General features: G+C 58.4%; 1 protein-coding gene across 1 annotated transcript; it reads right to left on the minus strand.

The window, feature by feature from the left end:
- On the minus strand, positions 1 to 27108 carry SCN4A (sodium voltage-gated channel alpha subunit 4; the record flags this gene model as incomplete). Its single annotated transcript, XM_079724648.1, has 24 exons — positions 1 to 1226; positions 2053 to 2323; positions 2952 to 3049; positions 3610 to 3751; positions 3959 to 4012; positions 4302 to 4580; positions 5854 to 5976; positions 6073 to 6246; positions 6727 to 6881; positions 7574 to 7706; positions 9407 to 9898; positions 14788 to 15144; positions 16009 to 16182; positions 17952 to 18190; positions 20037 to 20190; positions 20812 to 21021; positions 21810 to 21951; positions 22206 to 22269; positions 23067 to 23381; positions 25389 to 25480; positions 25979 to 26107; positions 26410 to 26499; positions 26628 to 26746; positions 26836 to 27108. The coding sequence occupies 24 exons, from the start codon at positions 27106 to 27108 to the stop codon at positions 1 to 3; spliced, it is 5505 nt and encodes a 1834-aa protein (XP_079580774.1).
- Positions 27109 to 27315: the final 207 nt, after the last annotated feature.

A 27315-nucleotide genomic window follows, 5' to 3' on the forward strand; every position in this document is an offset into this window, starting at 1 on the left:
CTAGACAAGAGACTCTTTGACCCCTGGGCGCACCGTCTGCCCCGGGGGTGGGGCGGGAGGGAGGGCAGTGTCTGCGGGTCTGATGGACAGGAGCCCCATGGCAGGTCTGGGGCCCCATGTCGAGCCCCTCCACTCCCCCTTGCTCTGCAAACCGCTGTTCCCGTTCTCAGGGCCATACATCTTGTTCATGGTGTCAGCAATCAGCCCCTCCTTCTCGGGTGCTGCATCCCCGCTGCTGTCCTGACTGTGGCGGTACATGTAGGAAGCCTGCTTCACGGAGCGCTGCAGCAGGTGCCGGCGGTAGGCCCTCTGGATCTTGATGGCGCACACTTCCTCCTGCTTCCTCTTGAGGGTGGTTGTGATGGGCTCGTAGGAGACCTTGGATGGGTTGGCAGCCATGAACTTCTCCTCCATGGTCTCCTTGAGGGCATCCATCTCCCCAGAGTCTCCCAGGACCTCTTTGGTCAGGGCAAAGAGGATGTCCAGGCAGTGGATCTTGTCCCCTGGCACCATGGGCAGGTCCAGTGTGATGAGCTTGATCTTGTTGGGCTTGGCGATCCTCAGCGGCTCCTGCAGGGTGTCCACGAAGTCGGAGAGGCGGCTGTAGTCGATGAACTGCGTGGCGTCGGGGTCAAACTTCTCCCACATCTCGTAGAACATCTCGAAGTCATCCTCCCCGAGAGGCTCACTGCTCTCCTCCGTGGCCACGTTGAAGTTCTCCAGGATGATGGCAATGTACATGTTGACCACGATGAGGAAGGAGATGATGATGTAGCTGCAGAAGAAGCAGATGCCGATGGAGGGGTTGCCGCAGTCACCCTTGACGCTGGTGCCCGGGTTCTCCAGTGTGGGGTCACAGTCGGGGGGCCCACTGTTGAGGATGGGGTTGAGAAGCCCATCCCAGCCGGCTGACGTGGTGATCTCAAAGAGGCAGATGATGCTGTTGCCGAAGGTCTCAAAGTTAAACATGTCATCGATGCCTGACTCCTTCTTGACGTAAGCGAAGTTGGACATGCCGAAGATGGAGTAAATGAACATGACCAGGAAGAGGAGGAGGCCGATGTTGAAGAGCGCGGGCAGTGACATCATGAGAGCAAAGAGCAGCGTCCTGATGCCCTTGGCCCCTCGGATCAGCCGTAGGACGCGCCCGATCCGCGCCAGGCGGATGACACGGAACAGCGTGGGTGACACGAAGTATTTCTGGATCAGGTCAGAGAGTGCGAGGCCTGCGGGGAGGAAGCGGTGAGGACTGCTGCCCTCAGGGTGGGCGGCTGGGTCGGGGAGCAGGGGGCATGTGCGGCTCAGGGGGGCCCAGCCCGCTAGGCTCTTCCCTAGAAAGGAGCAGTAGAAGCTCACCGCACAAAGCACAGCCCGAATGGCCTGACCCATTAGGCTCCCCCAGGGGTCTTGGGGCCTGGGCTCCATCTTTGCCCTGACACAGCTGCATGGAGGTGGGATGTGTCAAAGCAAATGGTGGTAGGCCTATAGCTAAGGCTGTTTGCAGATGCCATGGATGAGAGGGCGGGGGAGGACAGCTCTGGGTGTGTGACTTCAGGCGTGTCACCTAATCGGTTTGTGACTCAGTTTCCTCGCCTGTAAAATGGAGGTGACAACAGTACCAGCCTCAGGACATTTGTCAGGAATAATCAGGGAGCTAATGCCTGTGAAGTGCCTAGCACAGTGTCAGGCAAACAGTATATGATTGATAAATGATAGCTAGTTACTATCACAATTACACACAGCTCTCCTGTGTGTAAGGATACTGGAACCATCTTTTTATGTTTTTCCCGAAGCACATGGGCACCTGAGTGTGCCCCCACTGGACAAGTAAATGTTTCTCAGGTGTAGTCATGCGTGTGAAGGTGACAGGTTGCCTGGGAGCCCACCGTACATGCTTTTGCGCATTAAGTGTAGACACCAGGTGCACACGCATGTGTGTATGTGTGTGAGTGTGAGCACGGCAGGTGCATGAGTTGGCGTGTGTGTGGACATGAGGATGGGAGCACCGGGCCTTCCTGAATGACTCAGCCCAGCCTGGCCCTGCTTGCTCACCCACAATGGACAGGATGACAACCACAAAGTCGAAGATATTCCAGCCGATGGTGAAGTAGTACTGGCGCAGGGCCAACATCTTGAGCATGCACTCGCCCGTGAAGATGATGATGAAGACCATGTTGATGTTGTAGAGGATGTCCACCTTGAGCTGGCTCTGGTCATCTGTCTCCACCATCATGGTGACCATGTTGAGGCAGATGAGCATCATGATCGTGATGTCAAACGCCTGCTTCATCACCAGGTCGTACACCATGCCCTGGATCTTGTTCTGTAGCAGGGATGGGAGTGCGGGGATGCACGCGGAGGAGTGTGGGGGGCAGTGGTCGGGGCAGGACGTGGACCGGCAGACACGACAGCATGACAGGGAGAGAGAGAGAGAGAGAGAGAGAGAGAGAGAGAGAGAGGTGTCAGGTCTTGTGGTGGAGTCGGCCAGGGCAGGGGCGGCGAGACCCGTCAGAACAGGCCGATCTGTGGGGTCCGCGGGCATCCTTCCTCACTCTGGGACCTTTCCTCCCGTCAAGGTCCCCCAGCAGCCCCTCATCCTTCTCCTGAAGTCATTGCTCACTGGGGGGCTGTCTGGACATCCTCTTCCTCCCCGTTCCAGGGGCCCTTGCCCCAGAGGCCACCAGCTGAAGAGCTGACTGGACACTGGGGAGCTGTGCAGGGCCAGGCGAAGGGTAAACCAATGACCGGAGTTTATCAGGTAGCTGCTGCTTGTGTGTAGAGTGTCTGTACGGTTACAGAGAGGCGCCCCTCCCAGCAGGTGGACCCAGCCTCACGCCAGGGACACAGCTTGGTGGGCAGAGCGCAGGCTGCATTTTGCCCCCTGCCCCCGTGGCCCCCTTAGGCAGGAGCCTCATACAGGCTGCAGGGGGAGGGGCCCGGAAGGCTGGTACCTGGGGCCGGGGAATTGGCTTCTGAGGCTTCTTGGAGCCAAGCTTCTTCATGGCGTTATAGTATTTCTTCTGTTCCTCCGTCATGAAGAGGTCTTTCCCTCCAAAGTATAGCGGGATGGGGCCCGTAAGGCTGCGGTGGGGGGTGTCCCCGTTCGCCCTTTCCAGGACCTCCCCCTTCTCACCTTCTCAGGCACCACCCTTAAAGCCACCCGCACCCCAGCAGAGGTGCCGGTGGGACCTGCCTGGAGCGGCCAGAGATGGGGGTTGAGGGAGGCAGGGGAAGGGGGACTCAGGGATCCAGAGAAGGGAGGGGAGGGGACAGGGTGACCGACAGAGGCAAGGGGTCAGCGCAGCCTCACTGCCCGCTTTGGGCCACCTTCCATCAATGTCTCGTTGGGTCCTCAGAATGAGCCGGCATGGCAGGCGGCACGAACCTCATTCTGTACATAAGGAAACCAAGGTTCGAGGTGGCCACAGCTCACTTGTCCAAGGTCGTCTGGTGGGATGTGAACCCAGCCTTGCTGAATCATGCCGCCAGCCAGCGAGAGCACAGCAAGTGCAGAGGCAGCATTTGTGAACATATGAAGGAAGGAGTGGACGGAGGGAGGGAGAAGGGAGCCTGGGGAGGGGAGGGCCCGGGGAAGGTCGGGCTGGATACTCATCTTCTTCTTCTGCTGGTTGAAGTTGTCGATGATGACGCCAATGAAGAGGTTCAGGGTGAAGAAGGAGCCGAAGATGATGAAGATGACGAAATAGAGGTACATGTAGATGTTCACCTCGTACTGGGGCTGTTCCTCCTTCTGCAGGGGCCACAGGATGGGACGGGGTGGGCTGGGTGGGCTGGGGGCACATGCTGCCTGCTCCCTGCTCCCCGTCTCACTGTGGGTCCATCCACTCCCAGGCTGTGGGGTCTCAGGGGCTCCTGAGGAGGCAGCATGGGGTGGGGATGGATCTGAGTCCTCTCCCCTGGCTCACTCACCAGCTACATCTCGGGGACCCCCACTCACCTCCCGGGAGTCCACGGCTGCATACATGATGTCCATCCAGCCCTTGAAGGTGGCCTGAGAGAGTGTGGTTGGGGGTGAGGGGAGGAGGCTGCCCCCTGCTTCCACCAGCCTTGAGTTTCCCTCCCTGCCCCCTCCTGGTCCTCCCCAGAGGCTGCCTGCCCTGAGCTCCCCTGGGGAGGCATCAAATAGAGACCGGAGAGGTATAGACACTACCTCTGGGTCCCACAGCCCTGGAAGCAGTGTGGGCGGCCCCCTAACAAGGAGCGGCAGGGCGCTCAGGTACAGCGAGAATGCGGGGGCACCTCCATCCCAGCCTCAGGCAGGGGCAGCGGGTCACACTCACCACCTGCAGGAGGGAGAGGTAGCCCAGACCCACGTTGTCGTAGTTGACCTTGACGTTGAGCCAGCGGACCTGGCCCGTGTGCATCAGGCTCTCGCACTCGGACTTGTTGTTGACCTCGGAGATGTCGAACCTCTCGGAGGTGGTGGTGTTCACGCAGTAGTAGAACTTGCCGGCAAACAGGTTGACGCCCATGATGCTGAAGATGAGCCAGAAGATGAGGCAGACAAGCAGCACGTTCATGATGGAGGGGATGGCTCCCAGGAGGGCGTTCACCACCACCTGGGGGCCAGCGAGGGGGTCACTTCCAGATCCTCTCCCAGGCACACGGGGACACCCAGGCTCCTCTGGGAGAGGGTTCCCACCCACAGTAACCAGGGGACCAGACACGGCTGGGCCTTGTTGCTCAGGGAAGGCTTCCTGGAGGAGGGCCCATCTGAGCCAGGCCTGGGGGAGAAGTCTGCTGGGCTTTACTTGGGGGTGGGGGGATGGTAAGCAGGGAGTAGGGGTAGTGGGTTGCCGGCCTGGTGGCTGAAGAGGGCTCTCCGCTTGGCTGGAGCCATCAGCCCAGAGTGGAGGCTGGGCTTTTCTGGAAGCAGCCCGGCCACGGGTCACCGGGCAGGAGACAAACACTCTTTCCTTGGCCCCCATAGGAAACTCAGTCCCCGTGACCTGTTCCCCTGCTCATCTGTTCGCAGGATTAGAGACGCAGACCCAGAAAAGAAGCCAACAGTCTTTGAAGCAGCAGGACCCTTGGGACTGGACTCCTGTGCCCTGCCAGCGGCGGCCACCCCCGAGGCCAACCTCATTATTTCACGCTGAACCGAATCTGAGAATTATCTGTTTTCAAGGAGAAGCCGTTCCATGACCTCCAAACAAAGTGGGTGGCACAAGCCCGGTGATGCCCAGGGGAGCTCTACCCCTGGCTGGGGCACCAACCAGCTGCCAGGTCACTTTCCCCTGGTGGGGAGGGGTCCCGGCTCCAGGGGTGGGAGGGCCCAGTGCTGGCTGGCCTCTTGCATGACCAGGAGGGAGCCCCCAGGCTGAGTGCCCTGCTGACCTGCAACCAGCTACTTCACGGAAGTCCGTCCCTCCAGCGTGGGTCTTGCTCCTAACAGACACACCCCCACCCCCGACCTTTGCCTGGGGAAGTCCCTTTGGTCTTGCCCAAACCCTGTATTTACCTGTCACTTCCGCCCTCAAGGGCCTGAGGGAGGGGTGGGCAGGCTTGGAGTCCTGGGGAGCCCCAGTCTGAGGCTGGGGAGGGACACCTATAAACCCACAGACCTGCTTTCCTTCCTCTCCTCCTGCCTCGGTGCCCTCAGGCCCCTCCTGGGAGATGCTGCAGCCTCTGCTGCCCCCAGTGGTGGAAGAGATGAGCGAAGGAGGGGGCTGAGGGCGGGAATGGGCACTTGGGCTGGTGTGGGAGGATGCCTGGGGACCTCCAAACCTGGACCCCTGGTGGTGGCCGGAGTACAGACACCCCCAGCCCCCTTCCAGGCTGTGGCTGCTCCCCCAGTCCTTAGCCCTATTCAGAGTCCCCCTCGGCACCCACCCTCATGCCCTCGAATCTAGACAGTGCCCTCAGGGGACGCAGAGCCCTGAGCGTCCGCAGGGATTTGATGGGTCCCAGCTCCGAGTAGCCCAGCCAGTTGGCCACCAGGCTGATGACGGAGACCTGTAATGGGAGGGGAGGGTGGTCAGGGAGAGCAGGGCCTCAGCCACAAGGACCGCCTGGGATCTGGCTGCGGGGCGGGGGGTGGGGTAGACTCACATCCACGATGAGGAAGTCGAGCCAGCACCAGGCGTTGGTAAAGTACACCTTGAAGCCATAGGCCACCCACTTGAGCAGCATCTCCATGATGAAGATGTAGGTGAAGACCTTGTCAGCGTATTCCAGGATGGTCCGGATGACTCGCCGCTGCTCGATGTGTATGTCCTCGAAGGCCTGGGGGCACCAGCAGGGCGGGGTGGTCAGGGCCCGGAGGAGGCCGGGGCAGCAGCCACATCCCTACCTGCCTGAAGCTGCTGGTTCCCAGGGGTCTGGCACCGGGGCCAGGCGTGGGCAGACTCCCCGTGCCCATCATGCGGGTGAGCCCGTGAGTTCCCGGTGGGGAGAAGCCCCTCAGCTCCCCTTCCCCAGGCCTAATAATAGTAACCCTGACTGGTCTGTCATGGGGGGTTCACCTTGACCCATCCTGCCCTCCCAACCCCCAGTTCCCAAGGCCTTCCCCACCTGATCCCCGGTTGGGACCTGTCAGCTAAGGATGCACAGGGATTCAGAGCCCATCTGTCTCTTTAAGAAAATTAACACAGTCTACAACACATCCTGGAAGACTGGTGAGTTCTTTAGGATTCTCTGGGTTCGGGGCTGCCCAGGCCTGGCCCCTGCCTCTGCCCAGTGCCCGGTCCCCAGGGCAGCGCCTACCAAGGCTCCACTGCTGAGTAGGATCATGAAGACAATGAAGGTCTCAAACCAGTTGTGCTCAACGATCTTGAAGCAGGCCCTGCGGAGGGTCCACCACATCTTCCCTCGGCCCTGGGAGATGTCCACGTAGAGGCAGGGAAAGCGCTGCACACAGGCTGGGGAGGGCGGGTGGCAGGGGCACGGGTCACGGGCCTGGGGGCCACCTTAGGAGGCACAGTCCCGCCACCTGCCCAGGATCCCCCACCCCCCACCCCGGCACACAACCGCATGCAGAGGCATTCCAGAGCACAGGGGTGCAGGCAGCCAGCACAGGTCTATAGCTGTCAGGCTGCCCCCGTCCTCCCCCACCTCGCCCAGGCAGCCTTCACTATGCCACAGCCCAGGCCCTCCGGGCAAAAATGTCCCTGAAGGGCAAGGCGGGCCTCTATCTGGCAGACGAAGCCGAGGAGTAGGACAGTCTTAGAGCAGCCACTGCTGAGCGCCTGCTTCGTGCAGTGCTGGCCGTACTCAGGGCTCTGTGGGGATTCTGCACAGCAGCCCTCGGGCTGATGCTAGTCACCTACCGCCGACACTGCAGGGATCAGAGGCTCAGGGGCTGGGAGGCATCCCCAGCTCTGACACCCCTTCCCGGCATTCTATTCTCCTGGGGTGCCGCAGGGTAGGGCAGGAGAGCATCAGAGGAGGAAGGCCCTGCCTGCTTTTGGTGATGCGTGTGTCCCCGAGATGTCCCCAAGGGGGCAATGGGCTGGGGCTGGGGCTGTTGCCGGCCTCGGGCCCCTTACGGGGTCTGCCGGGCTAGGGGAGGCACCCAGGAGAGGTGGGGTCACACACGCGGGCTGGCCCTCACCCTCGGTGAAGCACTCCTCAGGCTGCTCCCCCTCAGGGCTCTCCTCGGCCTGTTCCTCGGGGTCCTCCTCGGGGGGCTTGTAGTCAGCAGTGCTGCAGACGGAGGAGTTCCCGTCGAGGGGCTGCAGCGGCTTCTGCAGAGGCCACAGGGTCACGTGACCCCAGGCCCTCCCACAAGGTGGGGTGGGGGAGGTCAAGATGGGAGACCAGAAGGGAGAAGGGAAAGAGAGGGTGGAGCAGACTCATTCACTCATTCATTCAGCCCTGGATTACGCAGCCACCACTGGGGCCTATGCAGAAGAACCACAGGCCTTGGTCCTGCCCTTGGAGTGGGACAGGGATGAGGCCTGGGGAAGGAAGGAGATCAGGATGGAGCAAAGTCCGAGCCTTCCTATCCTCAGGGTCTGTTTGGCTGAGAAATCCAAAAAGGATGGAAATTTTTCTGCAGCCAAAGCTCCAGCCCGGGGCCAAGGGAACCTAACGGGAGTGGGTTGGGTGGGACGGCTGGTGCTCCAGCCTGGCCAGGCCTCTCCCACCTCCTCCCAGTGCTGCATCTAGGCCGGCCTCCTGCCCCCAGCCTCCACTCCTCAAGGGGCCCCCTTCATGGCTGGGGGTGAGGTCCCCGAAGAGGAAGATGGAGAGGGTAGCCTGGAGGGGCAGGGGGCGGCTGTCACGACAGCGGCCAGAAAACCAGGGAGGGCCTTGTGCCCAGTCGACAGAAAGGGAAACCGAGGCACCGGGCGTTAGGTTGGGCACGGCACCCATTGAGCCACTTGCCCTGCCCATGCACCCCAACTCCCACAGCCCCCCGGGAGCCGCACTTGTTTCCCCGTGAGAGTCCCCAGAGCCTTGGCCCCGGCTGCTGTCCAGCCCTCCTCCACCCGCACTCCTCGTACCGAAGTTACTGCCACATTTCCCTGGGTATTTATAGCTTGGCAGGCGCTCGGCTCCCTGGTAAGTCAGTGTGCCACGTATTTGGGGGGAACAAGGAGTCAAGAGCTTTCAGGGCAAAGTTTATTCAGGCTCTGGTGCCAGCGGGGCCCTCGCCGACAGGGTGGGGACGGGCAGGGGACGGGCAGGGGGCCCCACCGGAGCTTATGTGCTAGTCGTTCCCCTGCTGGAGCTGGAGGGTGGGCAAAGGGGCTCAGCCTGAGCTCCTGGGGGCGACCACCAGGGCCTCCCCCACCCTCGCAGGGAAGGGAACCTCAACCCAGCAGCAGGCCCCCTGCATGGAGGAGGGGGGGGGTAGCGGCTCCAGCTCCCGGCTCTCTGTTCCCCTTGAACCCAACCCTACTGGGCCCCTGACCCCTCTCCTCAGCCCAGACCTGGCGCTTTGGCCCACACTCGGAGGTTGGGCCCAGCCCTCCAGGTGGGGTCTAAACAGAAACAGATGATAATGGCAAGGACTTGGCAGGAGCTTCAAACCCAGAGGGGGTCTAAGAGAGGCCTCTTGGATTCCAGCCCTGGAGCTAGGGTGCCTCAGGTGAGAACATGCTGTCTCAGAGCGCCACCTGCTGGGCAGAGGGGACCCAGGTGGAGTTGTGGGGCAGGGGTGAAGGGAGAGGCCTAGGGTATTAGGACAGGCAGGGCATGCCATAGTAATTGGATTAATAGTAATAACAGTCACCATTCACAGAGAGCTGACTGTGCTTTGCACACAGCATCTCATCTAATGCTCACAGTAATACCACAAGGTAGGTACCATTACCCCATTTTATAGATGGAGAAACTGAGGCTTGGAGAGGATTTGTGCCATGTTCAAGGTCACACAAAAATGTAGAGTCTTGTCTGTCTGACTCCCGATCCCTCGATCCAGGCTCTGCGATTGGCTCACCTTGCCATCCTCAGGCTCCGAGAAGGTGTCCGTTTCCTCCTCTGTGGGCATCTCCAGGTCAGACTCCTCGGAGGCGATGGGCACGTGGATGGTCAGGTAGGGGTTGTTGATGAAGTTGAGGTGGTCCAGCTCAATGCTGGGGGGAGGGCCGTCAGCCAGGCCCATGTGGTTCAGGATATGATTGTCCTTCTTGAGGTCCTTGTTTTCATCCTCCTCGGGCGGTAGCTCCTTCTTCTCGTCTTCTGAGACGCTTTCCCCAGCCTCGCCGGCCTCGCCAGCCTCCCCAATCCCCCCGAGGCTGAGCATGATAACCTTGGGGCTCAGGATCTTGCCATGCAGCAGCCCCACGAGGAAGGCTTTGGCGAAGCCGATGCCCCACTTGATGCGCATGATGGCGATCTGCAGGTTGTTCATCTCGCCATCCTCGTCCGAGGCCGCCAGGCTGTCCGCGCTGAAGGAGCTGAGCAGCAGGGCCAAGAAGAGGTTCAGGACCTGGGAAGCGGGGGTGGGGGGAGCCTGAGCTCAGCCTCTAGGCCCCTGAGGGTGCCACCTTCAGCCAGCACGAGGGGCCTCGGGTCTCCAGACCAGACCCACCTCATGGTGGGCTGTGAAGAGGACGTCACCTAACGGAACCCTCACAACTGCTTGTGAAGGTGAGAAGTGCTACTGTCACGCCCACTTTACAGATAGGGAAACTGAGTCTTACGCACATGATAGGACTCTGCTGACCAAGGCAGAGGCAGGGTTCGGGGACGCCCACTGGGTGACAGGGACTCTTTCTGTGACTCTGTCCTCCACCTCCACTGCCAGGGGATGTGGAACAAAAAACAGGACTCATGTCTCCAAGCTTCCAGGACTTATTGGGAGCCTGAATCTTTTGAGCCTTCTTCTCTTGTCTGGTAAATGGGACTTTTAATAGACCCTGTGCTCCCGATACCCAGATGCATGTCCCCTGTTGCTGTAGAAGGGGCATCTCACCTACCACTGTTCACTCCCTTTTCTTCCTTTGGGGTTCCCTGCTCCACCTGGTTCTCTTCTCTTAGCCCCACTGCAAGGGACTTAAGAGGCTACTGGTCTACCCCTGTCAACTTTATTTTCCAGCGGACAGACATTCGTTGAGCCCCTCCCACTGCGTGTAGAAGCAAGTGGCCTCAGTTGGCCCTCAGCCTAGAGACAGACATTTGATCAGACAGATACAATGCAGTGGGTATGCACAAAGCAGAGACTGGGGTGCACGGGCTTTGAAACCACGCTGCTTGGCTTTGAACCCCAGTTTACTAGCCGTGTGTCCTGAGGCAAGTCCTATCACTGCTCTGTGCCTCAGTTTCCTCATCTGTACAATGGCAATGATTCCAATACCTACCTCCTCACGTTGTTGTGAGGATTAAAAGGTCAATACAAGTAGAGCACACAGTAGGCACTCAAAACTTGTTGGCTGTTATGTGTGCGATAATAGAAGACTCTACAAGGTACAGGGAGGAGTGTGATGAACTCTGAGGCCAGCTCAGCATTTTATGACTGAGGAAACTGAGTCCCAGAGAGGTGGAGTGACTTGCCTGAGGACAAACAGCACAGTCAGAAGTAGAACCCAGGTTTCCAATCATTGTACAACTTCAGAGGACATCATTTATTTAGACTACAATGTGAATGGCTGCCCCAGAGGCTACACAGTGCAGTGGCCCTGACTTCCACCAGCTTACTCCCCCCCCAGGGCAGTGAGGAGGAAGGTACAGCCTGGCTGGGGTGGGGGTCCTGTCGCCTGTCAGCCAGAGGCAGGTATTACTCTGGGGGTCTCAGGGTGGGGCTGTATGAGTGGACATGAGGAAGTAGGGCCAACCGTACTACGCCATTTTCTACAGGACTTGAGTATCCTCAGATTTTGGAATCTGCAGGGTGTCCTGGAACCGATCCCCTGAGATACCAAGGGAGGACCGTAATGTGAAGCTCCCACCCTTGGCCATCTTCTCCATGCATCTCACTGTCTGGCCTTCAACAGTGTCCTCCAAAGTCTTTTTGTCATTGTCTTAACTATCATGTTGACATAATATCTTTAAAATATATATATATAGGGACTTCCCTGGTGGCGCAGTGGTTAAGAATCTGCCTGTTGGGCTTCGCTGGTGGCGCGGTGGTTGAGAGTCCGCCTGCCGATGCAGGGGACATGGGTTCGTGCCCCGATCCGGGAAGATCCCACATGCCGTGGAGCAGCTGGGCCCGTGAGCCATGGCCGCTGAGCCTGCGCGTCCGGAGCCTGTGCTCCGCAACGGCAGAGGCCACAAGAGTGAGAGGCCCGTGTACCGCAAAAAAAAAAAAAAAAAAAGAATCTGCCTGTCAATGCAGGGGACATGGTTTCGAGCCCTGGCCTGGGAAGATCCCACATGCCGTGGAGCAACTAAGCCCGTGCGCCACAACTACTGAGCCTGCGCTCTAGAGCCCACGAGCCACAACTACCGAAGCCCACGCGCCTAGAGCCTGTGCTCCACAACAAGAGAAGCCACTGCAATGAGAAGCCCGCGCACCGCAATGAAGAGTAGCTCCCGCTCGCCGCAACCAGAGAAAGCCTGCACACAGCAACCAAGACCCAACACAGCCAAAAATAAAATTAAGAATAAATAAAAAAAATTTTTAAATGTGGTCTTTATATATATATACATATATATATATATGTAGTATATTGTATATCTTCTTTCTGGGAGAATGTGCTGGGGGTATTCGTCCCCACTGCCATGCCTTCTAGCTACTTCTCTGCCTTTGCCCCCCACCAAAATTTACTGGGTTTTCTTTCGCTCTCTGGCGGGAGGTGTCCAGTTGCCAGAAACACATCTGAGATGGGAATTAGCTGCTCTCTGGGTCAGCAGGGTTTGCACACGGCTCCTGCCTGGGACAGAAATAGCTGCCTCAGGCCAGGCATGGGGGGTGGGTTGGAGGGAAGGGGGGGTGACAGCAAGTTCCCCTGGGGGGCTCTGAGGGGTGGGTTCCCTATGCCCTGGTCATTTCCTCTTCTTCACAGTAGCCCCGAGGAAGTGCCTGAGTGCCATGGACACAGGGGACCCGGGTCCCCACACACAGCCTGGCGGGGTGCCCCGGTGCCTTCTGGCAGACACTTGCTTCCATGAGGCCTGGGAGGGTGGTGGGCAGGGACAGTGCCCAAGGACCTGGCAGTGCCGCCCCCCTTGGTCACTCCGCTTCCTTTGAGCAAAGTGGGAGAGCCACAGAGCTGGGCCGGAGAAGGGCATCAGGGTGGGTAGGTGTGTGTGTCTGTCTGTGTGTGTGTGCAGGCGTGTGCATGTGTGTGTGATGGGAGGGTGCGGGTGGCACACACACAGAGGCAGTGCAGTGCAGTGGTTCCAGACTCTGGGGCAAGACTGCTTGGGTTCAAATCCTGCACAGGTTACTAATCAACCTCCCTGAGACTCTGCTCGATAAAACAGCACAGCCCTCATAGGGGGTGGTGAGCATTAAGAGATCAATACCAGGAAAGTGCCCAGAATGCTGAATAAACATGAGTAGAGGTCAAGCTGTCATCGCTGGTACTGCTGATGCTAACCTCATCATTGGTACCATTGCTGTTGGTATTGACGCTATTGCTATTGGAGTTACACAGACCCAGGTTCTAGTCCAGGCTCCGTTTCACACTAGCTGTGTGGTTCTGGGCTGTGCCTCCTGGAAGTACGGAGCCAACATTACCTGCCGCACAGGGTCGTCAAGAGCATTAGGGATAATACACGTAAAGCCCCTGGCACAGGAACCGGCACGTGGCAGAGCCCAACACCAGGAGTGTGATGCTGGTTGGTGATGGGTACTGAATCCGCCACTGCTCCCCCGATGCCTGTAACATTTGGACTCCCCTGGCCTCTTGGGCCAAGTGCTTTGCTAAGCACTTGGACATGTGTCATGTAATCCTTACGACCACCCAGTGGAGTAGGTCACCACTCCCATCATCCCCATTTTCCAGATGAGAAAAACTGAGGCCAGAGAGAAATAACTTGCTCAAGGTTTCCCAGTCATCAAGTGGCAAAGTAGGGGCCTGAAATGTTTTTGAGTTTATACACACACAGACAGAAACCCCCTGCAGACCCTTTTAGTCACCTCCAGGCCCTTAAACTTGACCTCACAAACTTCTACTCAGAGCCTGCTCCCACGCACCCATCCCGAATCCTGCCCCAAAGTTCTGCTGGGACATCTGCCCTCACTCTTCATCTTCCCTCACTCTCCCCACTCCCTAAGACCCCCCTCCCAGTAGCCACCAGCCTGGGTTCTGCTGTCTGGCTGTCCCTGGGGGCTTGGGACACCCTCCCATGGTCCCCTCCTCAGTCAAGGTGACACCCCCCGCCGCCAGTCCGCCCCTGCCCCGCCGGAGCTCAGCCATATCTGAGAAGCGCTGACCCAGCAGCTCAAGGATTCCACAGGCCTTTGCGGAACGTGGGGACGGGCGTCTTCCCACCTCCTGTTGCCCGGGGCAGCGTTGGCCACCACAGGGGGCAGCTGGGCGCCGCTCTCCTGGCAGGAGTGACCCCACCCCGAGAAGGGGAGGAGCAGAGTCGGCAGGGTGAGGAGAGATGCCCCCCCCGGCCCCAGCCACAGAAATTCTGGTTAGCGGGGCCATGGCCTCACACCCCGTTTCTCATGGGCCCCTGCACCTCCTTCCCTGCACCAGCTCCGCACACAGAAAGTGGCAGGATGGATGCAGCCCATGCCATCTCCAGATCCTCCCAACGCCCATGGCCTAATTCCTGGGGACAGAGGGTGAGAGGGTAGGAGGACAAAAGGGCCAGGAGCTCCTGGTACCAACCCCACACTGTGCCTGCTTCGGTCACAGTCCTCCCGGCCACCCCCTGAGGGGCCTACCATTTTCTTCCACGTGAAGTTAGAGAACTCAGCCAACCAGAGAGCAGTGATTCGTTCAAGGTCACATAGACAGCGGAGGAGCCGGGACTGCAACATGGGTCAGTCTGACTCCAGTTATCATGTTACTTTACCCAAAACACTAGGTCTCAACAGTACTACGCGCAGTGTGGTCCCTGTACCAGCGGCAGTGACATCACCCAGAGCTCGTTAGAGATGCCGGTTCCTGGGCCACGGCTCAGAGCTGCTGCATCTGACTCTGGGGCATGGGGCCAGGAATCTAGGTTTTGAGAAACTCCCAGGTGATTCCTAAGCAGGTTAAAATTTGAGAGCCACTGAGTTAAACCATACAGAACTGCCATTTGGGGCTGGGGTTAGGTAGAAAACAAGCATCGGCGGTTTCACACAGTGTAACCTCATGGGAAAAGGGCCCTTCAACGACAGCCTGATTTAAAGGAAATAAAGGCATGGACACATGTTGGACACTTGGATGTCCTGGGCGAGGGTGGGGGAGCCCCCCAGCCGACCTCACTCACCACCAGGTTGCCGATGACCATGACCATGAGGAAGACGGTGAGGCACATGGCCTGGCCGGCCACCTCCATGCAGTCCCACATGGTCTCGATCCACTCCCCGCACAGGATGCGGAAGACGATGAGGAAGGAGTGGAAGAAGTCGTGCATGTGCCAGCGGGGCAGGGTGCAGTCCGCGGCGATCTTGCACACGCACTCCTTGTAGCTCTTGCCGAACAGCTGCATGCCCACCACGGCGAAGATGAACACAATGATGGCCAGCACCAGTGTCAGGTTGCCCAGTGCCCCCACCGAGTTGCCGATGATCTTGATGAGCATATTCAACGTTGGCCACGACTTGGCCAGCTTGAAGACCCGCAGCTGCCGGGCAGGGGGAGGGTAGGGGCCGGTGAGGCCCGGGGACCCCTGGCCCAGCCCCAAGAGAGCCCCATCCTTACAGGAGAAAGAGTAGTTCCTTGGCCAGGGATTGAACCCAGGCCCTCCGCAGCGAGAGTGCAGAGTGCTAACCACTGGACCACCAGGGAATTCCCAGAAAGAACTCTTTTTGAACAGCTCAACTCGCACCCACTGAGGGATGCAAGGCCTCAGTTTACCTCTCTGTTAAATGGGAATGCTCACATCCTACCACTTAATCCTCTTCGAGTGATCAAAAGAAAGAGTCCTTATCTCTTAAATATACAGGCTAAAGTATTTGCAAGTGAAATGAAATCTCAGGATCTGCTTTAAGATACTCCCCACAGAAAAATTGGGGGGGACAGATAACACAAGAACTATAGAATGTTGACAGCTGTTGGAACTGGGTGAAAGGTACACAGAGGTGTATCTTACCTTCTCTATACTTTTGTGGATGCATGAGCGGCCCCTATGGGGTAGTGGAAAGGATGCTAATTCGGAGTCCCCATTCCACTACTGATGAGCTTCCTGAGCCTCAACTTTCAGCTCTGCAATATGGGTTGAAGTTCCCACCCCACTGCCACCCAAGGTCACTTAGGAGTCAAGTCCAAATGTCAGCTCCTGGGCTGTCATTTTGGTCCCCCAGCAGCTCTGTGTGATAAGGGGGAGGGCACCTTTCTCCTTTCTTCCAGTAAGAAAGGTTCTAAGAGGTGACCAAAGGGCAGAGGGGGCCTTACTTCCAGCCCTCTGGCTTCTTGGTGGTTTCTCCTCCCTTCCTCCGGGCATCCTCACCACACCCTTCCCCAGCCCGGATGCCAGGGTCTCACGCACCAGACGGAAGGAACGGAGCACCGACAGCCCCTGCACGTTGGCCAGACCCAGTTCCACCAGGCTGAGGGTGACGATGATACTGTCGAAGATGTTCCAGCCCTGCTGGAAGTACTCATAGGGGTCCAGGGCGATGAGCTTCAGCACCATCTCTGCTGTGAAGATGCCTGTGAAGACCTGCAGGGTGGGGTGCAGCCCCTGTCACAGAGCCTCAGGGGCACAGGACCTCGGGAGTCTCCCACCCCACTCCCACCTCCAGGGCTCGAGGGGAGGGTGACAGAGCCCTGGGGGTGCAGGCAGTGGTACCCACGGCCCACAGGTGTGTGTATGTGAGTGAGTGAGGAGCGGAACGACCGTGCCACGGGGCAGAGTGGGAACCACTCAGAGACCGGGGCCCGTCCATTCCTGGCCTTGTGACTGTTGGCCTGTCACGTGACTTCCTGGGGGCCTCAGCCCAATCATAATAATATTCAGCACTCACAGAGCATGCTGTGGGTCACATTGTGACCTTGTCGGTATCCCAACCTCTGTGAAGTTGGGAGGGTTGATCACGCTCATCCCAGAAATGAGAAATTGAGGCTCAGAGAGGTCACTGCCCATATAGAAGCATGTCTCAAACCAGGTCTTGGGGTGCTTAGTTCATTCTCCTGTCCCTACACCCTACAGCCTCTCTACCCTGGTTGGCTGGGGTCCCAGGACCCAGAAAATCTTGGTGGCTTTGGAAGTCTAAGGCAGGGCCCAAAAGAGGATGAAGCGGAGGGTCAGTGAGAAGCCAGAGCTGAGCCCCCAGAGCCCTGGACTCGTCTGAGAGCTGCAGAACCTCTAAAAGCTCCCTGGGCACAGCCCCCGCTCCTGCCGGGCACCAGCTGCCCCGGGTCCACAGCCTGCCCGGGCACATGCTGAGCCCCGCCCAGGAGCTGTCCCTGCCCGTAGCAGGTGCCCAGACAGCAGCAGAGTGTGGGCAGGGGGTGGGCAGGCGGCGGGCCGGGCCCATCACACACACCCCAGCAGCTGCACCGCGGGTCCAGAGCACACCCTTGCTCCTCCAGCCCGGCCTGGCCATGGCCGCCTCGGGCATCTTCGTGGGGTGGACGTGCCTGCCTCACGGGCTGGGGAGTCCAGGGTCTGATTCCTGTGCTGCCCACCCAGTCCTCGTCCTGCCCCAGGCCCCAAATCTGACTCTTCCTGGGCTCCCCACGCCCTCAGGGGAGGGAGAGCGTCTTGCCCATTCGCCATCCTGCAAAGGCAATTGGGAAGGGTGGGGCTGGGCTGGAGAAGGAGGCAGCTTTTGCCCTTTGTCAGGCTCCACAGGGGCTGGCAACGAGGTGATAATGCTCCTAATGGGCAGGGATAAGCAGGCGGATCAGTGTGTGTCAACAATAGCAGAGCAGAAAGGGCTGGAGAGGGGAGCCGGCCTGGCCGAGCCGGAGAAGTGGCCACGGGCAGGGGGGCTCAGGGCTGGGGGACTATGCCCTGGGGCCTCCAGGGTGAGCTGGGGCCCCTTGAGCTTGGGTGTCCATGGCTTTACGCCCCCACTTCCAGGTCCCTTGGTCCCTCTTAGGCCCACAACAACCTCTGAAAGTGGAGAGACTTGCCATCCAGCCCCCCCATCCCTCTATGCTCTCACTCCCCCATCTCTGCCTCCAGGGCATGGCCTGGACCCCAAAGCCCCTGAAATCCTGATCATAAGAGGTCAAGCACCTCATCCCCATTCTATCTGCCCCCAAGTACCCTGAAACCCAAATTCCACATCCCATGGATCACCCCATGTACATCCCTGGTACATCAACTCATGCCCCCACATACCCATATGCTGGGAAAATAACCCCGGCCTGTCCCCTTATGCCCCCTACTCGTGCCCCGTATTTCCACACAGCCCGTCGGGCCCCGCGGCCCCTCTCCTGTCCTGCGCGGGAAGGACAGCCTCTCCCTCGTCCGCTCCCTACCAGGTTGCCCACGTTGAGCACTCTGTCAAATCGCTCCGTCATGGGGTAGTGCTCCATGGCCATGAAGAGGGTGTTGAGCACAATGCAGATGGTGATGCCCAGGTCCACGAAGGGGTCCATGACGATCAAGTGGATGATATTCTTGAACTTCATCCACGGGGCGCAGCAGTTCCATATGAGCACTTTCTGGGAACACTTGTACCACCATGGTGGGCACTTCTGGTGGGCCTCTTCCAGCTCTGGGAGCAGGGTGGAAACAGATACCTGATGAGGGTCCCCCCCTCACATGCTCCTTCCTCCACCTAGATCTTTGGTCCCACCTTCCAAGCCCCGCCCCCTAGAGCATCACACCTCAAGCCCCGCCCCCTCAGGGAGGCCTACTCCAAGCCCCGCCTCTCAGTGGGTCACCCTCAAGACCCATCCCTCTAGACACCGCCCACATGGCCCCACCCCTCAGTGCCCCGCCCCCCAACGCGCTGTTCCTTAGCTGACCTTCAAAAAGCCACACCCTCAGCAGCCTTACCCCAAGCTCCTCTCCCAGCGTTCTACTTCAGCCCCGCCTTCCTGGAGCTCCCCACCCCCCAACGCGATGGGGTGACTCCCGTCCTCTGCCTACGGCCCAGGGCTGCGATCTCGGCTGGGGAGGGGCCCGAGGGCCCCCAGGGAGAGGCGGGAGGCCACTGCAGGGGGGCTCGGTCCCAGTTCCACCTGCTGCTGGCCAGCACCACTCAGGAGCAAACCATGGTTCCCCCCGAGGGCTCTCCCTCCCACTGCCAGTACGCCGGCCCCTCCAGACTGTCCCCAGCCAGTCCTTCCTTTCCCCCCAGGGTAGCTTTTGGGAAACATCCCCTGCTCTTGCCACTCCAGCTCTAAACCCCTGGGGCTCCGTAAGGCCCATGGGTGACGCTGCTTCTCCTCCTGGTCTTCCAGGCCTCTGCTGCCCATGGGGGTTCTCAGCCTGGGCGTGCTCTCATTTAATTACCACCGGAAATGGATGAGGTAAGTATATGAGTGCCCCCACACCATAGATGAGGAAAGAGGACTGGAGCCGGGGGCAGCCCCATAGACACCTGGGTGTGAGTGCGTGATTGGGGCACCCCAGAGGCTGGGGGCGGCTGAGTCGCACCCCCATCCAAGAATTAGTAAACCGGACCTCTCAAAGGCTGCAGATTCTGCTCTGGCAGCAACACCCCTACCCCCAACCCGGGTGCTAACTGCAGGTGCCCCAAACTGTGTCTGAGGCCCCAAACTTCCCACCACAGTCCCAGCAAGGACAGCGTTGAGTGACCTCCTCGGCCAGCGCTGCCCAGCGTTCCCTGGGGCATTCTCTGGCAGGGCACACAGACACCTGGATGCCCGTCACACAAGGTCAGCTGGGATGGGGCCCTCTAGAGGTTTGCAAAGTCCTCCAAGTCCTTCCTGGCACAAGGCGAGCCACCTGGGGAGGGGACCCGATCCCTTCTATGTCAGATTTCCTTGCATCTTCCCTCCCTTGCTTCCCCCTTTCCTCCCTCTTTGCTTACTGCCTTCCTCCCTCCCTCTCATCCATCCACACACCCATGTCTCTTCCCATTCATTAATCTTTCAGCCCACCCACCCAACCATCCATCCATCCATCCATCCATCTGTATGTCTATCCACCCTCTCCTCGTTACCTTATCCTAGTCTCCCACTGAGGCCTGGGGGGCAGCACAGGGATTTGGGGGAGTCTGTGACTCTATCTGGGCAGGGTGACCTTTGATGTTTAACTTTTACCGAGGTGATATTTGAGGAACAGGATCTCCAGTTTCCGGAACATCGGGCCTCCCTGGTTAGTATTATTATCCTGTCCTTCCCCATTGTCTTGGCAGCCCCCAAGGCCTCCCGGAAGCCCCCAGTTCCCGCCACAGCCTGGCCTTGCAGCCAGAATTGGGCCAGAGTAAGCCAGGACTATATTTATCACGGCCATTTCTTCGATGCCAATATTAAGTTACTGTCCTGAAGCTGGGCCCAGCCAGGCCCTCCCGGCCCCCACCCCAGGAGCCCAAGCGGCCTGATGGGCAGGAAAGGCAGAGTAGGGTGGGTATGGGGGTGCCAGGCACTCACCTTCCATAGCATCTGAGATGCCGCTGTCTGCGCTGCAGCTGGGTCTTGGGGGCCCCTTCTCCCCCGCCGATGTGTCCAGGCTGCCGTTGCAGTCTTTGCCGTGGGCTGGGTCCTCGTCTGCCTCCCTACCTTCCAGCCCCTGAGCGGTCTTGGCCTGTGGACCAGCAAGGGTGACGGACATAAAGTCCATCGCTGAGCCATGGTGATGGACTAACGGACTCTCAGAGCTTCTTCCTGAGTCTTTCAGGCTGGGGCCCCCTCTTTTTGGCCTGCACCCAGCTTACTGTGGGCAGGGGCAGCAACCTCGGTGGTGGTGGGGTGACAGGGTAGGGACCAAAGTGACTGAGGACACACATCCTGAAGACCCTTCACTCTCTGAAGCCTTGAATGACCCTTCATGAGATGATGGGTAAATGTACAGCTGCTCCCTGGGGCCTCATCAGGACCCACCTCTCCCTCAGCCTGGACCTGTACGCTGCCCATAAAGAATCATAAAACCATAGGAATTTGAGCTGGAAGGCTACATCAGGTTTAACTACTCCAGATTCCTTGTTATATATGGGGAAACTGAGGCACTGAGCTGAGAAATACTCTTTCTACTGCTTGCACGCCTCCCACCCCACCAAAGCTCCAGCCTGGGCCTTCTGCTCCCCGTCCTCTGCCTCGCAGGCCCTACCCCATGCCTCCCCCGACCCCCCTCAGCCTGCCCAGGAGCACCGAGGCTGAGGGGCAGGGAGATCCCTGGGTCCTCGGCCTCCTCTCCCTGAGTCCAGACCTTCCCCACCTCTTCCTGCTGCTTTTTGAATTTCTCCAGCATCTGCTGAAACTCTTCTTCTTTCTCCTGATTCTCGGCCAAGGTGGCTTCATTCTGCTCAGCGTATGCCATGGCCACCACTGCCAGGATCAGGTTGATGAGATAGAAGGAGCCCAGGAAAATGATGACCACGAAGAAGATCATGTAGGTCTTGCCGGCTGCTCGAAGGGTCTGGGAGTGGGGGAGGGAGGGAAAGTGTCACATGGCACCCGCCTGCTTTCACCCACACCCATCTCCATACATCCATTGCCCAGATAGGTAAATAGAGAGGGTCCTTCACAGAGCCAGGCAGTTTGAGGGCTTTGGAGGCAAGGTATGGCCACCCTTGGCAGGCTAAGCCACATTCTGGGGTGCTTTAAAATATATACTCAGGACCCAGACCTTCCTGGTCTCCTGGCTCAGAAAGCCCAGAGGACCTCAGCCAGACAACTCGAGATCAGAGAACCAGGATAAAAATTGGTGAATATGGGCTTTGGGATCAGCTTGAATCCTAGCTTTCCCAGAGTGCCTGGCATCTAGTAAGAGCTCAGCAAATAGTAGCCATTATTATTATTACTAAATATTATTATTAACATCATCATGTCAGAAACATCGCCAGGAACCAGAAGGCCTTGTTGCTCCAGACCCAACCTGCCCACCTGCAAACAGCAGAAGGTAAATAACTGTGTATGGGCAGAGTTGGAGTCTAAGCTGCCCTACCGGTTACTGTGAGGCCTGGGAGTCTGTGCCCGGCTCAGACCTCAGCTCTTAAGTCAAATGAGGAAAAGGAAGAAAGGGCTGGGGCTCAGATCTGGGCAGGTACCTAGCGTCAGAGGGCTCTGAGAACCCGTATGTAGGGGCATTTAGGGGGTACCATGGAGGGGACAGCCTTGTTAGGGGCCCCACCAAGCCCGGAGGAGGCTGTGGAGATGGAGGGAGGTAGCCGTGGGCCTGAGGGGCAGGGCGGGGGGCCGCTGTACCAGCTGGAAGAGGTTCTCCCAATAGTCCTGTGTCATGAGGCGGAAGAGAGCCAGGAAGGCCCAGCTGAAGGTGTCATAGCTGGTGTAGCCATAGTTGGGGTTCCGCCCGGCCTTGATGCACTCGTAACCCTCAGGGCAGCGCCTGGGGATAGGATGGGGGCTGGTTTTAGGGAGAAAGGAGAGCTCCAGCCGGGAGATAGATGGGGGGATCCCAAGAGAAAAATATCCTTCCGTCTTGTCTGCATCCCGAGAAATGGAAAGTGTTCCCCCCATACCCATGAATTTTCTTTACGTTTCCATCCACCCCAGGTTCTCATCCCTAATCATCCCCCATCTTCTGACAACCCTGGGACGTCTGCCCTCCACCACCCCACCTCCCCCGCCAGTGTCACTCACCCAGCGTCGCTGCTGTTCCCACAGAGCAGGGCGTCATTGGAGCCTTCCAGGAAATAGAAGTTCCCTTTGGGAGTCAGAGGCCACAAAGGAAACATGTCACCACATGGACACTGTGGGCACAGTACCCACTGTGCACCTGTGGACACATCTGTGTGGACCACACGCACCAAATGGATGCTCTCTGGGTGCCCTTTCCCTCTCCTTTAAGGGCAGCTCCAAGTTCCAAGGTCTCTGGGTAGATACACTTTGCTGTCAGCTCAGTGCCTAGTGTGGGGTGCAGCAGGGGCACAGAGGGATACGGGGTGGGGGACATGCATGCGTGTGGATGGGGCTACCATGTGCCTGTGCAGGACCCTCAGCTGAAGGGGGGATGCAGCTAGAATCCAGGATGCCAGGTTGAAGGAGGGGTACCGTTTTCTCAGCTGCCAGAAGGCACAGTGTGAAGTAATAGCGGCTTCATGAGAATGTTGCCTTGTGCGTGTGAGGCTATGAAGTCTGGGTATGTGAATAGGATGCGGGGGCCTGGTGGTGGCCCTGCCAGGGTGCGAGCATGTGGTGTGATGGAGAACAAGGAGTACGTAGGTTAGGGACTATGGACTGCTGCTTTTTAGAGCAAAAGCTTTAGGATTTTCAAAGCAATTTGGCGTTTGTTGTCACACAAACCCTTTGAGAAAGGTATTGTTGTCTCCATCTTATAGGTAAAGATTCTGAGGGAGGGAGAGATGAAGTGACTTGTCAGAGGTTACCCCAGCTGGTAAGTGATGGATTTACACTCAGGTCTTCTCCATGTTCTTTGTCTCACAAGGGGCTGCCATCGGGGCTGGGAAAGACCCCACTGGCCTCCCGACCCTCCGTCCTTACCTTCGTCATTGATGTAGGCATCCCAGTCAAAGGTAATGTTGCTGGCCCAGCTCTCCTGGCTGTTCCAGGTGTCATTGCCGTACCAGGTGTCATTGCCGTACCAGGTGTCATTGCCGTACCAGGTGTCACTGCCGTACCACGTGGTGTTGGTGTCATTGAAGGGTGGGGGCCAGCGCACACACTTCTGCCGTAGGTTTCCCATGAAGAGCTGCAGCCCCACCAGGGCAAAGACGCTCAGGCAGAAGACGGTGAGGATCATCACATCTGCCAGCTTTTTCACCGACTGGATCAGGGCTCCCACAATGGTCTTCAGCCCTGATCACAGAGAGGGTGAGAGCTTGGGGCTGGGCAGGGCAGGGGGTAACTCACCGACTTAGCCCCTCCGAGCCTCTGCCTACTCCACCTCCTTCAAGCCTTGACTTACTTGGGGCACTGCTTGCCCGAAGCCTTCCCAAATTAGCCCCATCCTTCTCTGGTTACAACCTCCATCTGGAGCCTTGAATGGCCACCGAACCTCAGCCACTAGAAGAAGGGACTATGAAGCCTTCACAGTGTGTTGCCCGACTCAGAGAGCAACACCCAGTCACACAGTGGAGCTTAATAAGTGTCACTAAGTCAGCACTCCCAAAGTGTCTTCCTTAGAACGCTCATCTCGCAAGCTGTGCCCTACACAAAAGGGGTTCAATCATGGTGGGAAGGCTGAGCTCTGTAGTGCTCTCTTGGAGGGTCCTTGTGTAGATTAGCCTATCAAAGGCTCGGAAAAGTCCTACAGAAACAAAAACTTTAATGCCACGTTTCACCTTATTTGACACAGAACCCTTTCTCTCTCTCTTTTTTTCTTTAATAAATTTATTTATTTATTTATTTATTTATTTATGGCTTCGTTGGGTCTTCGTTGCTGCGCGCGGGCTTGTGGGCTTCTCACTGCGGTGGCTTCTCTTGTTGCGGAGCTCGGGCTCTAGGCATGTGGACTTCAGTAGTTGTGGCTCGCGGACTGTAGAGCGTGGGCTCAGTAGTTGTGGTGCACGGGCTTAGTTGCTCTGCGGCATGTGGGATCTTCCCGGACCAGGGCTCGAACCCGTGTCCCCTGCATTGGCAGGTGGATTCTCAACCACTGCGCCACCAGGGAAGCCCCCTTTCTCTTTTAGTGCCTGTTAACACCCAAGGAACAGCAGGGTTCACTCTGAGAGGCTCTAGGCTGACTTTGCAATATTGCATTCCACTCCTCTGGACGGGCAAAGGCATAGCCAAATCATATGGAATTCCAGGCTCAGATTCCATCGTTTATAGAAGCACCATAACTTCTTCCTTGGGCCTAATCAGTGTGTCTCTTGCTTCAGTATTAGTTTATTTCTTCTTCTTGTCTTGGTATGAAAACAGATGCTCAGCAGCCTCCTTATAAAAGCCCTCTGAGCTCTGAGGATGCTGGAAGCATGGCACCAGGGAAGGTATTGTGGCCTTGACTCAGGGGCCAACGTGCTGTGTGGCCTTCAGTAAGCTCTTCCCTCCCGGGGTCCCTCCTTCCTCAACTGCAATTCACGAGGGCTTTGGACTAGAGGAGAACTAAGGTATTTTCTAGCACTAAGACTTCACAATTTCTCCCTCCTCCCAGAGTCCGTTCTCCACGCCTTTTCAGATCATCTTTCTCTCCTTTCATGAACCTTCTCCAGTTTCTCCACATGCTTTTTTGAGGGTCCGGATGATCCAGATTCTAGTTATTTCATGCTTCTTGATGCATTACTTTGGAATTGCCCTGGCCTGATTGCTCAGTGGGTATGTGGCGTGTTCATTATTGAGCCCATGGGGATGGGACTTTCCATCACTGTTTCTCTGTGTCTCTCTCAGGTGGAGGTCTCTGCTCTGCCCAGTCTGCTTATTTTATTGAATACACATACCCTGTGCCAGGCATTGTTCTAAGCACCTTATTGCTATCAAGGCTTTGAATTCTCATAACGACCGGATGAGTGGTACTGTTATTATCCACATTTCAGAGATACGGAAATTGAGGCAGACAGGGAAGCCACTTACCCAAGGTCAAAGTTAGGAAGTGGTGGAGGTGGGAATTGAACCCAGGCAGTCTGGCTCCAGAATCTGTGCTCTAACCACCTTGCTATGCTGCCTCTCAAAACCCATCCTCCCACCTGCGGCCCCTTCTCCTCTCTGGCCACAGGGGCCTCTCTATGTCCAGGCTTTTGTGTGGGTCCTACACCACTTGGGAGGGTTGTGACCCTGAGCCGTAGAACTTGAGTGCCTGGTTCCAGGCCTGGGTGAGGAGGGGAGGCCTGATGGCCTGGGCAGAGGGTCCCTGATCCTCCCCAGTACCTGGGATGACTGTGATGGTTTTCAGGGCCCGCAGCACCCGGAAGGTTCTCAGGGCTGAGATGTTGCCCAAGTCCACAAACTCCGTCAGGTACCTGGGTGGGGAGGTTGGGGCAAGGGCTGTGTCAGAGCCAGGGGTGGGCGGTAGGGCAGAAGTCACAGGTTCTCCAGGCCCAGAATGAGGATTCCCAAGGAATCCTCGTAGTTGGGGTTACCGTGGAGATGTAGGGGGACAGGTCAGGCACAGCAAATTTCCTATCGGGGCCTGAGAGGTGGGGAAGACAGTGCAGGAGCTTTGCTGAGGAGTGGGCTTAGCAAGGGTAGCCCAGCTCTCCCGGGTGGGGGCCCGTGGGACTAGGGCTCAGGGCTGCTGTGTGTGGTCATACGTGCTATGTGTAGGGGCACCGGGACAGCCTCGCAGCCAGACCCCGGGAATGGCAGCTCCTAGGATTGTGCAGCCCGCTATCTGCCAGCTGGACCCACAGCCCTGCAGTCCACTCTCTGAGGGCTGGCCCACTCAGCTGCCCTCTCTGAGGCCTGGTCCCCACCCCTCACCCTCATCAGCCTCAGGACGCCCTCAGGGCCCTGCTCACGCCATCATGATGACGCTGAAGTCCAGCCAGTTCCAGGGGTCCCGGAGGAATGTGAAGTCTTCGATGCAAAAGCCTCGGGCCAGGATCTTGATGAGGGACTCAAAGGTATAGATCCCTGTGAAGGTGTACCTGGCAGGGAGAGGGCCGGCCAGGGCCAGCCGTGTCACACCTGGGCCGGGGTGTGGGTGGCAGTGACGGACCTCCTGGGAAGGAGGGCACAGAAATGACATATGCCACCCAGGGGCTGAGGACATTGGTGAGCGTGACAGTGTGTGCCATTCCAGGGACTTAAGGTGTTTGTTGATGGGGGTGGCAGTGACAGTGTTTGTCTCCCTGGAAGACAAGAGCAGTTTCACTCGGGGCGTCCTCAGAGTACACACCTGGGACGGGCAGACACCTGGGACCGGGGGGACGGGGGAGGGGAGACTTACTCCACATGCTTAGACCAGGAAGGCGGGTCGCTCATGGTCATGAACACGCAGTTGGTCAAGATGGTGATCATGATGAACATGCTGAACAGCGTTGGGGGGAGAGTCAAGGAAAGCGAGGGGGCAGGTGGGGAGGGGAGGTGGCGAGAGGGCCTCCCGCCCACCCCCGGCCCCTCCCTGCCTTTCCCCGCCCCCGCGCTCGCCCCACTCGGGCAGGATATGAGTGGATGAGCACCTTGATGGCGCAGCGTCTGAGGGTGCTAAAGGGGCTCAGCAGGTAGAGAGCAGGTGTGGCGGAGAAGCGGAAGATGGCCTTGCCCTTGTTGAGCACGATGAAGGTCTGCGGCAGGGAGAGAGCTGTGAGGCCTGGGACAGGCAGACGGCTTGACAATGGACAGACAGGTGGAGGGAAGCCTCCCAGGCCCGGACCTTCTTGTCACTGTAGTAGGGATCCAGGTCCTCCAGGGGGATGCCAATGACCTCCGGCGGGGGGTCCCCATAGACAAGGGGCAGGCTCCTGCCAGCCTCCAGGTCACTGCACGGCCTCTGTTCGGGCTCCTCAGTCTCCATCTGCTTGTTCCGCTGCTTCCGGGCCTCCTCCTCCATCACCCGCCGTTCTATGGCTGCCTGGGACTCCCGGGTGAAGGGGCGCAGGCTCTCAGGGCCCAGAGGCACCACCGTGGGCTGAGATGAGTTGGCCATCCTCGCATCCTGGGCTCAGGGGCCAGCAGGGCGGCAGGCAGCCGGGACAGCTGCAGCGCGCAGCCCCCGGGGTGCTGGGCGGCCACCCCGCCCTGGGCCTGCTGTCCGCTACTCACCTCCTGCCTGACCAGGGGCCAGGGCAGGGAGGTCGGCGTGCAGGCCCTTTTGGGGCTGGGAGATGTGCCTGCAGGGCCCAGGTGCTGCTGC

Source organism: Hyperoodon ampullatus, assembly GCF_949752795.1.
Source record: "Hyperoodon ampullatus genome assembly, chromosome: 19".
Lineage (NCBI taxonomy): Eukaryota > Metazoa > Chordata > Mammalia > Artiodactyla > Ziphiidae > Hyperoodon > Hyperoodon ampullatus.